General features: G+C 56.5%; 1 protein-coding gene across 1 annotated transcript; it reads left to right on the plus strand.

The window, feature by feature from the left end:
- The first annotated feature begins 7,947 nt into the window (after positions 1 to 7,947).
- Positions 7,948 to 9,265, plus strand: LOC109731822 (uncharacterized). Its single transcript, XM_020290995.4, has one exon. The coding sequence runs from the start codon at positions 8,218 to 8,220 to the stop codon at positions 9,031 to 9,033; it is 816 nt and encodes a 271-aa protein (XP_020146584.1). The 5' UTR covers positions 7,948 to 8,217; the 3' UTR covers positions 9,034 to 9,265.
- Positions 9,266 to 12,872: the final 3,607 nt, after the last annotated feature.

A 12,872-nucleotide genomic window follows, 5' to 3' on the forward strand; every position in this document is an offset into this window, starting at 1 on the left:
GTGAATTGTTCAAAATACTATTCTAAGAAACAACTATGGCTTATCCAACTTTGGGGTGAATGCGGTCACGGGATCCTAGTGTTAGAGTTAGTAAATTCGTTTAACCCGAGTAGAAGAGAGTTCAGAGTCCCAGAGTAAAGGTCGAGGAGTAAAAGATCCTAGTACCACCCAATGGCGACGTGGGCCCGTAAGACACACAACCATGTTAGTAAAAGTTTTGTAATGTCTAGACTCGACTTCGGCCAAGGAGTGTGGAAAGGGGGATTCCTACAGGCAGTCGGCTCTGATACCAACTTGTGACGCCCCCGATTTGACCGTACACTAATCATGCACGCAAATGTGTACGATCAAGGTCAGGGACTCACGGGAATCACAACACAACTCTAAAACATAAATAAGTCATACAAGCATCATAATACAAGCCAGGGGCCTCGAGGGCTCGAATACAAGTGCTCGATCACAGACGAGTCAGCGGAAGCAACAATATCTGAGTACAGACATAAGTTAAACAAGTTTGCCTTAAGAAGGCTAGCACAAACTAGGATACAGATCGAACGAGGTGCAGGCCTCCTGCCTGGGATCCTCCTAACTACTCCTGGTCGTCGTCAGCGGGCTGCACGTAGTAGTAGGCACCTCCAGTGTCGTAGGAGTCATCGTCGACGGTGGCGTCTGGCTCCTGGACTCCAACATCTGGTTGCGACAACCAGATAGAAAGGAAAGGGGGGAAAAGAGGGAGAGAAGCAACCGTGAGTACTCATCCAAAGTACTCGCAAGCAAGGAGCTACACTACATATGCATGGGTATATGTGTAAAGGGGCATATCAGTGGACTGAACTGCAGAATGCCAGAATAAGAGGGGGATAGCTAGTCATGTCGAAGACTACGCTTCTGGTCATCTCCATCTTGCAGCATGTAGAAGAGAGTAGATTGAAGTCCTCCAAGTAGCATCGCATAGCATAATCCTACCCGGCGATCCCCTCCTCGTCGCCCTGTTAGAGAGCGATCACCGGGTTGTATCTGGCACTTGGAAGGGTGTATTTTATTCAGTATCCAGTTCTAGTTGTCATAAGGTCAAGGTACAACTCCGGGTCGTCCTTTTACCGAGGGACACGGCTATTCGAATAGATAAACTTCCATGCAGGGGTGCACCACATAACCCAACACGCTCGATCCCATTTGGCCGGACACACTTTTCTGGGTCATGCCCGGCCTCGTAAGATCAACGCGTCGCAGCCCCACCTAGGCTCAACCGAGAGGTCAACACGCCGGTCTAACCCTATGCGCGCAGGGGTCTGGGCCCATCGCCCTATGCACACCTGCACGTTGCGAGGGCGGCCGGAAGCAGACCTAGCCTAGTGGCGTTCCAGTCCAATCCGGCGCGCGCCGCTCCGTCGCTGACGTCAAAAAGAGCTTCGGCTGGCATGTCCTTTTCTTTCGTGAAAGGTATGATCTAGAGTGTGATTCTGATCCCGTGATTGGGTGCTTGGCGTAGAATGAGTGGAGCATACTAGGAATGCCGAATGCTCGCTCAGTGAGGGAGCTCTGTTGGCGTAGAATGCGGCCTGGGAATAATGCAGCCCGAGGGGCGCTCCTAGCTAAACGAGCTTGGAAAATGTCACCTGGTTTTGTAGACGAAGTAGAGTTGGTGCAGCTGAAGGCGTGCGTCGAAGGAATGACTCTTCACGAGCCACCGGGGCCCTGAGCCTCGGGAGGTTCCTTGAAGACCGTCTCCAGTTCTTCCAGGACGGCGTGGTACCTGGCCTCCTGAGCCGCCAGGACGCGCCACATGTTGCGCTGATAGGCTGACGCCACGCTCAGCAAGCCGAAGGGAATGCGAACGTAGCTGTGTGGCGGGCCCTCGCGACGGCCCACACGCGAAGGCCAGAAACGCTCCTGAGATGCGGCCCTGCTGAGCCCTGGGACGTCGATGCAGACACGCAGCCCAGCATCCTCGCCTGGATGGGAAGCTGCGCCTCGTGAGCGGCTGTCGCCGCGCATGGCTCTTGCATCTTGCAGTTCCTGAGTGGTCTTGATGATGAACTCCTGAGTGGTGGGCACTCCTTGCCCTGTGTTCTCCTGAGGGAAACGTGCCGCGAAGCACGCCTCCAAGTGGTGCCCAAGCACCTCCCTCGTGAGGTTGGCAAGGTCTGAGGCCCTCCAGAAGAGAGCCCCTGAGCCCTGTCCGAGGAGGGCGCCGGGCGCGCCTTCCTATGCGATGGATGGAGGAGCGCCTGAAGCGGGCGCTGACCCTGATGAGGCTCCAGCCGCGTCGCCGCCCTCCCGAGATCCTGCTCGGCGCAGCTGCTTCTTCTTCTTGGGGAGGGCCCTCGCTTTTGCGGTCGGGGTCGTTGATTGCTGCAGCTTGGAAGGCGTGCTCAAGGGAGCACACCGCATCTCTCTCTTCACATGGGACCGTGATGATTCTGCCGCTTCCTGGCATCTTGAGGACGTTGTAGCCGTGATGGGTGACTGCCATGAACTTGGCCAGGGCCGGATACTCGAGGATGGCGTTGTACGGCAGGCGGATGTGTGCGACGTCGAAGTCGATGAGCTCGGTGCAGTAGTTCTTGCGCTCCCCGAAGGTGACAGGCAGGCGGACCTGCCCTATCGGTGTGGTGGAGCCGTCGGTCACTCCTGAGAAAGGCTTGGTAGGCTGAAGCTGCTCATATGGCACTTGGAGGTTGTTGAACGTGTCGACAGACAGGACGTTGAGCCCTGCGCCGCTGTCGATGAGGGTCTTGATAACTTGCACATTGCTGATGACTGGTGAACAAAGCATTGGGAGAGCGCCAGCGGTGGCTGCGCACTTGAGCTGGTCTGCCGAGTTGAAAGTGATGGCGCATTGGGACCACGTGAGTGGGCGCGTGGCCTCAAGCTTGGGGAGCACCGCGTTCACTTCACGAGCAAACTGTTTGAAGATGCGTTGAGAGGCTGGGGCCTGTGCGCCGCCCAAGATGCAGGCGATTGCACGCGGCTCCTGAAAGCCCCCAGCCCCCTCATCCTGATGGTGATCGTCGTTCCTTCTTGGTGGCGGCAGCGGGGGAAGACCGGCGTTGCCCTGGGGGCGATCCTCACGAGGCTGGTCCCTCCAGGCGCCCTCGCGAGGATGGTCCTGCCAGCGGTCCTCACGAGGCCTGTCGCGCTACTCCTGGCGCGGGCCACTGTCGTCCCAGCGTCCGCCTCCACGTCCTCCCCCACGGCCGTAGCCCCGGTCACTACGCTCGGGGCGTCGACCGAAGCGTCCTTCATGGATGGCTCTGAGCTCTTGACATCACTGGTGTTGTGGGTGTTCAGGTTGTGGAAGGCGCAGAACGGTTGGCTGTTCTTGGACGACTCGGGCTGATCTCTGCCCCGCTTGGTGTCGGGCTCCGCTGCGAGCACTGCCGCTTCCTTGCGCATCACGTCCTTGGCCTTGGCTTTCTTCTCCTCTGTGCCCGCGGCTGGCAGCTCGAGGAGGGAGAAGCGCCCCTCCTCAGCTCTTGCGCACTTGGTCGCCAGGTTGAACAGCTCCTGAGATGTGCACAACTCCTCATGGATAGCGGGCTCTTCCTTCATCTTGACGTCACGGACGCCGTCTGAGAACGCGGAGATGATGGCCTCGTCCATGACCTTGGGGATCTTGAGGCGAGTGTTGTTGAAGCGCTGGATGTACTTTTGGAGGGTCTTCCCTGGCTGTTGCTACATGCGGCGCAGGTCACCTGCGGCCGGCGGGCGGTTGCGGGTGCCCTGGAAGTTGGCGACGAAGCGGTCGTGCATCTCATCCCAGGAGGAGATCGAGCCGTGTTGTAGGTTCAGGAGTCAGGAGTGGGCACCATCCTTGAGAGCCATAGGGAACCAGTTCGCCATGACCTTCTCATCGCCGTTGGTTGCTTCGATGCTCAGCTCGTAGAGGTGTAGGAACTCCGCGGGATCGGAGGTGCCGTCGTAGCGGGGAGGCAGATCCGGCTTGAACTTGCCTGGCCAGGCGACGCTACGCAGCTCGAGGGTGAAGGCGCGGCAGCCGGCCGTGGTTGCCGGGGCCCGCCTCGGAGGTGGAGCTTGGTCTTGATGAGGTCCGCACGGCGCCACCGCAGGCGGCGCGCGGTCTTGACGAGACGGCGCGGGGAGCGCAGGTGCAGCTTCTCGCGACCGTGGGATTCCTTGGCAACTGCTCTCTTCGCGCATGGGCACCGGACGGGGGGATCACGTCGTGGGGCCGCACGCCTTGGCGCCAAGGCGCGGTCTTGGGGAAAAGGTGGTGGAGGCGCGCCATGAGCCATGTTGCCTGTGGCTGGCGTAGGGTGAGGCAGAGAGAGGGACGGCGTCGGGGAGCCCCCTGCGGCGCGGACGAGCTCGACGACGCGGTCGAGCCACTCCTCGTAGAGGTCGTCGACTGGGCGGTAGCGCATGAGCTCGTTCACCGCGAGGAGCGCGGCCCGCGCCTCCATGGGAGCGCGGCGTGCATGAGACGAAGAACCGGCCGGGGTCAGCGACGGAGTGGCGGTGCAGCCGTCCTGCCGCACCGATGGATGTAGCGAGGACGCCTGTTGCTCGTTCCCCGCCGGGCCGGTGGCAGCGTTGGCGGCGGGAGACGGAGAACGACGAGGTGGCCCGCCGACAGGAGCCGTCTTAGCAACGCGGGCGGTGAGGGCAGCCCGGCGCTCAGCCCGAGCGCGGCGAGCGTCCGCCATGGGGACGACGGAGCGACGAATCGACGGAAGGGAAGCTACGGCACACCCCTACCTGGCGCGCCAGATGTCGGATGTGGGGTTCCGGCAAACCCTTGAGGTTCGAACTCTGGGATGCGCGCGAAGTCTTTCCCTCCTACCGATCCACGCCCTAGCTCACTAAGATCTCGCGGACGAACTCGACGAACTTGCAACACAGAAAGACACGAGATTTATACTGGTTCGGGCCACCGTTCTGGTGTAATACCCTACTCCAGTGTGGTGATGGTGGATTGCCTCGTGGGCTAATGATGAACAGTACAAGGGGAAGAACAACCTCCTAAGGTTGAGGTGTTCTTGTGGCTAGGGTAGGCTCTCGGTTAGATCAGATCAAGCTGAGATCAGATCAAGCTCAGATGCCCCTAGTGTGGTGGCTAGTTCTACTTATATAGGCCCTGGTCCTCTCCCCAAATATTGAGCGGGAAGGGAGCCAACAACGGCGGGCAAATTTGAAGGGGGACAACTAGTACAAGCTATCCTGACAAAAGTGGTCTTCGCCTGCGAAAGGCTCTGGTGGTGACCCCGTCTTGGGCTCCAAGATGACCTCCGTCCTGCCGTCCTTCTGGTCTTGGTATCGTTGCACCGATATGGCAACCTTTGCCTGATGCCTCGGTACTCCTCGCCTGCGCTTGCCTCCTTAGCACCAAAGAGGAAACAAGGACGCTGCGCGCGCTGGCGCCTGCCTGGTGCCGATCGTCATGGCTCACGCCACGAGAGCCTCGTGAGGTTTGCCCCGCCTTGATATCTCCGCTCCTCGTGAGCCTGCCTGGCTAGGCCACTCCTGAGGAGGTCTTGCGTCGTCCGCCTCGCGAGGCTTGGCCCCTTGCGTGGGTCTCGGATGCCTTGTTGATGAAGACGGGCCGTACGGCCCGCTGATTTAGCCACGCCGTGGGCCGCAGGCAGGCAAGTCTGGGGACCCCCGTTCCCAGAACGCCGACACAGAGGGAGTATCAGTGTAGGATTTTGGCGTCTGCGTTATAAATGGGAGGATTTTAGCGTCTGCGTTATAAAGGGATAGGTTTTCGAGGACTTCATTTTGCGCGTGCGTGTGAGGAACCATTCAGTTGCATTCTCACCCGCGCGACTCCGCGCGACCTTAAACGGGTGACAATAGGGGCCGTGTTCGCCCGGATTCGTAGATGCGGCGGCCGTGCGCTCAACGTGCGGGCGCATTTCGGCCGCATCTCGTTTGTTCACCAGCACATTAGATAAAATGAAAATGATGCATATGAAATGATTCAAATCAAACATAGCTCTCAAATAGTCTTTACAATCCAATTGAAATTTATTTGCATGACAAGAAAACAATATGAAATAGTCTTACAACCCAATCAAAATTTGTTTGCATGACAAGAAATAAAACTGATAAATCTACTGATTGCCAATATGAGTCCATACGTGCTCAATCAAGTTATCCTGGAGCTGGACATGAGTATGCCAATAACGCAACTCTCGATGAAACTGGACAAACTGTTCAAAGATTGCAGGAGGTGGATGCTCAGGCTCAACATTTTCACCCTAAAAATCAAACCCTTGGTCGTAGATGCTATCATCGCGCTCATCCTACACGATCATATTGTGCATGATCACACAAGCAGTCATCACCTCCCAAAACTTCTTTGTGCTCCATGTCAATGTAGGGTTACGAACGATACCCCACCGAGACTGAAGCACACCGAAAGCACACTCCACATCCTTCCTAGCACTCTCTTGCATTTGTGCAAACCTCTGTCTCTTCTCTCCTTACGGATTGGGTATGGTCTTCATAAGAGTGGACCACTGAGGATAGATGCCATCAGCTAGGTAATATCCCTTGTTGTAATGGTGGCCATTGACCTCAAAGTTGACCTTCGGGGAGTGCCCTACCGCAAGCCTTGCAAACACCGGAGACCCCTGAAAAACACTAATATCATTCTGAGAACTAGCCATGCCAAAGAAAGCATGTCATATCCAGAGATCTTGTGAAGCCACAAGTTCCAGTATAATAGTGGCACCTTTCACATGCCCCTTGTACTGCCCCTGCCAAGCAAATGGACAGTTGTTCCACTTCTAGTGCATACAATCTATACTACCAAGCATGCCCGGAAAGCCCCTCTCGGCATTGATCGCCAACAACCTCTCTGTATCAGTGACAGTTGGCTCTCTGAGGTACTCTGGGCCGAACACTTCCACCACTCCCGTGCAAAAACTATACAATAAGAGGACACATGTAGACTCACTCATACGAACATACTCATCCACAAGATCACTAAGAATTCCATATGCAATCATGCGGATAGCCGCAGTGCATTTCTGGTATGAAGAGAAACCAAGCTTGCCTAGGGCATCCTCTTTGCACTCAAAGTATGAGTCATGCGCGACCACTCCCTCGCGAATACGATTGAACACATGCCTTCTCATTCGGAACCGACGACGAAACTGATGTGGTCTAAAGAGTGCACCATCCTTAAAGTAATCGGCATAGAGAAGGGTGTGACCTTTCTTCCTATTGCGGTCCAAGGCCGGAGCATGGCCGGGGATTGATCCCCTATACCGAGGCCGCTTCCTAGTGATGTGTTCATGTACGACCAACGCAGCCGCCATCTCTTCATCATCCGAGGATGAATCATCCGATCAGCAAATGAAGTTGTGAAAGAAAAACTCATCACCACTATCCATTGTACCTTGTGAGCAATCCGTCGAACGCCTGGCGGTCGTGCTGAGAAAGCGGCCGGATAGTGCACGCCCTGCTCCCCTCGCAGGCAGCAAAGCAAGATTTTGGGGTCGGTGGTGCTGGAGGGCGGCCTGCGCCACCGAACGGCCAGCCGAAAGAGGTTGGGGATGACGGGCGATGCCGACGGCCGTAGATTGTCTTCCACCGGCAACAAGGAGAAAACCGGCCAAATGCTTTTCGGAAGGTCGGTGCGGAGACAGCTGCATGGCGAGGTGGTGGTTGGGACGGCCCTGGTGGAAGGCGACGCGCCGGGGATGGTGGTGGCGGCCCAATGTCGGGGCGCGGAGGAAGGTAGAAGAAGAGAAAATGGGGGGTCTGTCTCCCCGACGGGCGGGCCAAGGCAGGACAAGGGTACGTGCCGCTCGCGTCCACGCGTGTCCGTTCGACCGCAAGCTCGGCCCAAACTTGGTCGAAAATGGGTCAAAAACGGACAAAAAACGAACAATGATCCGTTTGCAACCACACATTGAGAGGTCTATTTTCTCCGTTTACCCGTAAACGGACGTGGACGGACAGGATGGTCGCGCGTTGGAGTTGGCCTCACCGTACCCTTGGTTTGATCACCCACGAATGGCCACGAGCAACACGGGTCCATGACCACGTAATCCGCAGTTCCCACCAAGAGGAGCCCAACTGCACATCCACGTGCCTCCGGCGACTCCAACCCGGCAACTCCGACGCCCGCCAGTAGCCACACCCCTCGCCAAACAGCAGCGCCATACAGACCGGCCAGCCAACCCAACAACCGACCCACCGGCGCAGCACGCTGCCCGCCATGCGGCGCTCGGCCACGGAGCCATGAAGGCGTCGCTGAAGCTCCGGGATGACGCGGGGCCGCTGCTCCGCGCGAAGCTCTCCGTCGAGCTCTTCTCCGTGCCCGCCGTCGCCTCGCTCACCGCCGGCGACCCGGCCGACCTCCGCCTCTCCCTCGCCACGGCCGTCCCGGCGCTCCCGTCCCTACGCCTCTCCTACGCGCCGAACCGCCCCGCGGGGTCCTCCCCGCTCTCCGCCTCGCTCGTCCTCGGCTATGGCCCCGGCGGCTGCCCCTCCGCGCCCGGCGCCTCCGCCATCACCATGGTCGTCGAGGTCAGCGCCGCGGGCGCGCTCTCCTTCTCGCTGGCCCTCAAGCCCTCGCTCGGCGACTTCGCCGTGCGCAAGCGGTTCTATTCGGACGGCGCGGGAGGCGGGATGACGGCGTCGGAGGTGACGATGAGGAGCGTCGTGCCTGTGCGCGGCGGCGCGGCGGCGGCGAGGGTCCGGTGGGGCGTGAGGATACCCGCCGAGATGACCGCCGGCGTGGAGGCCGGCGCCGCCGGGGTGATGCTGCGGAGGCTGCCTTTCTTGGTTCTCGGCAAGGTCACGGTGGAGAGGCGGGCGGGGAAGCCGGCGCCGGAGGTTGCGCAGCAAGAGGAGGTGGCGGCGGAGAAGGTGAGGAGAGAGAACGAGAAGCTGAGGAGGGAGGTGGAGGGGCTCCGGGCGACAGCGGGGCAGATGAGAGAGAAGGAGACAGCGGCGTTGGCCGGTGCTAGCCGGAGGGGTGGCGGAAGGTCGCCGGGGATGAGTACGAAACTAGACGGCGTTGATGTAGGGCCGCAAGTGAATCCTGCCACCTAGATTGTTGAACCTGAGATTTATCCATTTCTTTCTTTTTTGTTGCTACCAGTGTACTTGTATCAACCTAATCAGTCTATGTGCATATTGTACATATACTAGAAGCAATGTACTGTACGTAGCAAATACAGTAGAAGCAATGTTTGTAGTAGAAGCAATGTTTGTACTTGTATCAGTCTATGCCGCAAGGCTCTTTAGCTGACACCAACATGTGGTTGGGATGATTTGCTGGACAGTGGTATTTCCAGCCCACCAGGATTTAAGTCCTGATTCTCGCATTTATTCTGGAATTATTTTAGGATTTCTGGCGATACTCTTTCAGTGGGAGGAGACGTTCTCATCTACTACAAGGCACCTACCGTGACTTCGTAAAATATTAAGATGATATGCCGCTTCAGTCTCTCAGAGGTGCTCCTAGGGGTGAGTGTATGCGCGTTTATATGAGCGCTTGCGTCTGTACTATGTTGAAAAAAAGGGTTTGGTTGTAGAAAATTGTAATTATAAACTTTGGGAAGCGCATGGAGGAACCCGGGTACATATGAACCCACTTTGAAAAACATATTTCTAAATGCTAAAAAAATCCGAAAAAGATGGCATGGGTACGTATTCATGTTCTATATGCGTGCATAAAGTTTCACGAAAAAATAACTTTTTTTTGCCTGTGCAAAAAAGACAAAAATTGTGTCGTGAAACGCTATTTAGAAGCACTGAAATTTGTCTTTTTTGCGGAGACAAAACAAAAAGACATTTTTCACAAAACTTTGCGCCGTGCGCACACATTTATGAACATGTATGCATGGAATTTTCTTTTGATTTTTTTAGATTTTATAACATACTTAAAATGCATTTTTTGAAAAGTGGGTGCAGATGCCCCTGGGTTCAGATCGTTCCCACTCCTGAAAAATATGAACAAACATGAACACAATATATATCAACCCTCGATCCTATTGAAATGTTGATGATTGGTTACTACGTAATAGATTATCTTAATTATCTAAGAGTGTCAATTCTCTTATCTAAAAGCATATTCATAGATGATGCAAATTTGGATGTAAAACTAGTCGGCGGCCGAGCGCCGAGAGCCGGGAGGAGCGCTGGCGGACCGAGCGACGGCAGCAGGTGCGCCGACAGCCAAGCGACTAGGGGCGGAGGTCAAATGCGGCGGCGGGAGCTTGAATGGTTGGTGATGCGGTTGTGAATCGAGCGGCGAATTGGTCGGGGCGGGACGGCGGGGCGACGACCGTGTGGCGCGAGAAGGTCTAGTCTGGCGGCGAAAAAGCGACAGCAGCGTGGCGGCGGGTGTGCGGCTCGAACCCGGCGGCGATGGGGTGGGTAGGGGAGCTCAAATCATACGGCGGCGCGGCGGCGATTCAGCGGCGGAGAAGCGGCCAATTCAACCGATTTGGAGGTGGGCGGCGGCGGAGCAGTGGCGAAACCGGAGGCGGGGCGGTGGACCGGCCGGATCTGGCAGCAGCCGCGATGGCGCCCGACCGGGGTGGGGCAAAACCGGGGCAGCGACATGGCTGCGGCGGCATGAAGGCGGAAGCGGCATTGGGGACGGTGGTCGTGACGGCGAAGGCCGTGGTGGGGGTGGGCGGCTGTGGCGGGGTCGTCGGAGTCGGCCATGGCCCGCGCAGCGGTCGGCGGGCGACGGATGGGCGACGCGCGGGCAGAAGGAAGAAAAATGAAAGCGGTTGGGCAGTTGGCGTGCGGCCGTCTGTTTTACATCCTCTGTAGGTGGAGATGTCTATTTGCATCTCGAGGTGTTGTATTTTACATCTTCGGGAGGTGAAGATGTAATTATTTTTTCATCTACTTTATTTGTTGGTGAGGGGTTTTTGGGCCTTGAAAATGCAAAAGTTAGTTATTTTTGCATCTACATTATCGGTTGAAGATGCTCTGACATTGCATTATATAGAAATAGGTTATACGAGGGGAAAAAGGGGACGTTGAGAAATACTCCTGCAAAAAAGGGGGATGTTTTGAGTAACGTTTATCATATTTGCGAGTTACAAGTACTAGATATCTAACACATGACATTTATAAAGCTCAAAACTAAGAAATACATACTCCAACTTATTTTCCCTTTGAATGGTTTGATGTCACCACACAACCCTGACAAAAAACAGCTCAGAAGCCTTAACTCACAACGTTGCTCAACATCAGATAAATCATGATGACAAAGCCACGCCTGAGCCTGAAAGTCGGCACTTCATACTCGTATAAAGGATGTTGGAGTACCCGCCTTCGGGGGGCTTCTTTGGTGCCCTCCGTGCGGTCCGTTTGTAGTGGCGTGTCGCAGGTGCCTCTCAGGGCCTCTCAGCGCCTTCCCATATGCTCGGAAGGTGCGCACCTGGGTGACCCGCCTCGGGGGTCGATGGTAGGTGGAGCGGGCGCGCCCAGGGCCACCATCATGTGGTTGTTTCGGCCGCGCCCGCATTCGGCGTCCCGCGCGCCAAGGCATGTCCGGGTCTGCCTATTTCAGCGCCCTTGGCCCCCGCGGGCGAAACTGACGGAGGTAAACCCGACATATCAAGAGGTAGGACATCCCAAGCTAAGTGGATATGATGGTAACAAGGACACGAGGTTTTACCAAGGTTCAAGCTCTTCGAGGAGATAATACCGTACGTCTTGCTTGTGTTTATTGCATTGGACTAAGTATAGAGTACAAGTGTCTACGTAGAGATTGTAATGTGTCCTCTATGAACCTAGTCCCTTCGTGGTCGGGTTTTGTTTTTCGTTTTGCCATTTTCGGCTATGTGCTATGATATTCCCTTCGTGGTCGGGTTTTGTTTTTCGTTTTGCATTTTGTTCATGTCATGCATCTCATATCATGTCATCATGTGCATTGCATTTGCATACGTGTTCGTCTTTTGCATCCGAGCATTTTCCCCGTTGTCCGTTTTGCAATCCGGCACTCCCACCTCCTCCGGCGCACCCTTCTTGTTTCTTTTCGTGAGTGGGTGTTGAACGTTCTCGGAATGGACCGAGACTTGTCAAGTGGCCTTGGTATACCACCGGTAGACCATCGGTCAAGTTTCGTTCCATTTGGAGGTCGTTTGGTGCTCCAACGGTTAACCGGGCAACCGCAAAGTCCTTTTGTGTGTTGCAGCAAAACCCCTCTCTAAATAGACCAAAACCCCTCTAAGTCACTTCCATGCTCTAGGTCGTTCGATCACGATCGTGTGGGCGAAAACCGCACTCTGTTTGGAGTCTCCTAGCTCCCTCTACCTATATATACACCTCCCTTCCCGAAATATTTCGCAGTTCAAACCCTAACAATCGCCCTCTCCGCGGCCGGACGCGTCCGCCGCCGCCGGACGAATCGCGCCGCCGCCCCGCAGCCAGTCCGCACCTGCCACGTGGCACAGCACCACCGGCGACCGCCGCGGCCCGGAGAGCCCGGATCGGGCCCTCCCGAGCCCATCTCCTCCGCGCCAGATCCCGTGCGGGCCCGCGCCCCACGCAGCCAGCCCCGAGCCCCGCCGTCTCGGCCTCCCGCCGGCCGCCCGTCGCGCCATCGCCGGCGCCTCCCGCCGCGCTGCCGTCCTCCTCCGCGCAGCCCTCGCCGCCGTCGACCTCGCCTTTGCCTCCCTACGCCGCCGCACGCCGCCCCGCCGGCGTCCCCGTCCTCAACTCCGGCGGCCCGAGCTCGAACTCCACCGACCCGATCCAGATCTGAGAATCCCGAAGGTTGACTTTCACCCTCTCCCGAAATCCTAAGTCCTGAGATTATACATTACATGCCTCTGTTCATGGCATCGTAACTCTTTACATATAGCTCCGTTTCGTGCGTGTAATATATCGAAATGTTCGCCTCGTGATGCTCTTCATTATGTTAC

This window comes from Aegilops tauschii, chromosome 5 (genome assembly GCF_002575655.3).
Source record: "Aegilops tauschii subsp. strangulata cultivar AL8/78 chromosome 5, Aet v6.0, whole genome shotgun sequence".
Taxonomy (NCBI): domain Eukaryota; kingdom Viridiplantae; phylum Streptophyta; class Magnoliopsida; order Poales; family Poaceae; genus Aegilops; species Aegilops tauschii.

Coding starts and splice junctions, on each gene's coding strand:
- LOC109731822 (XM_020290995.4), top strand. CDS start 8,218: ATGAAGGCGTCGCTGAAGCTCCGGGATGACGCGGGGCCGCTGCTCCGC.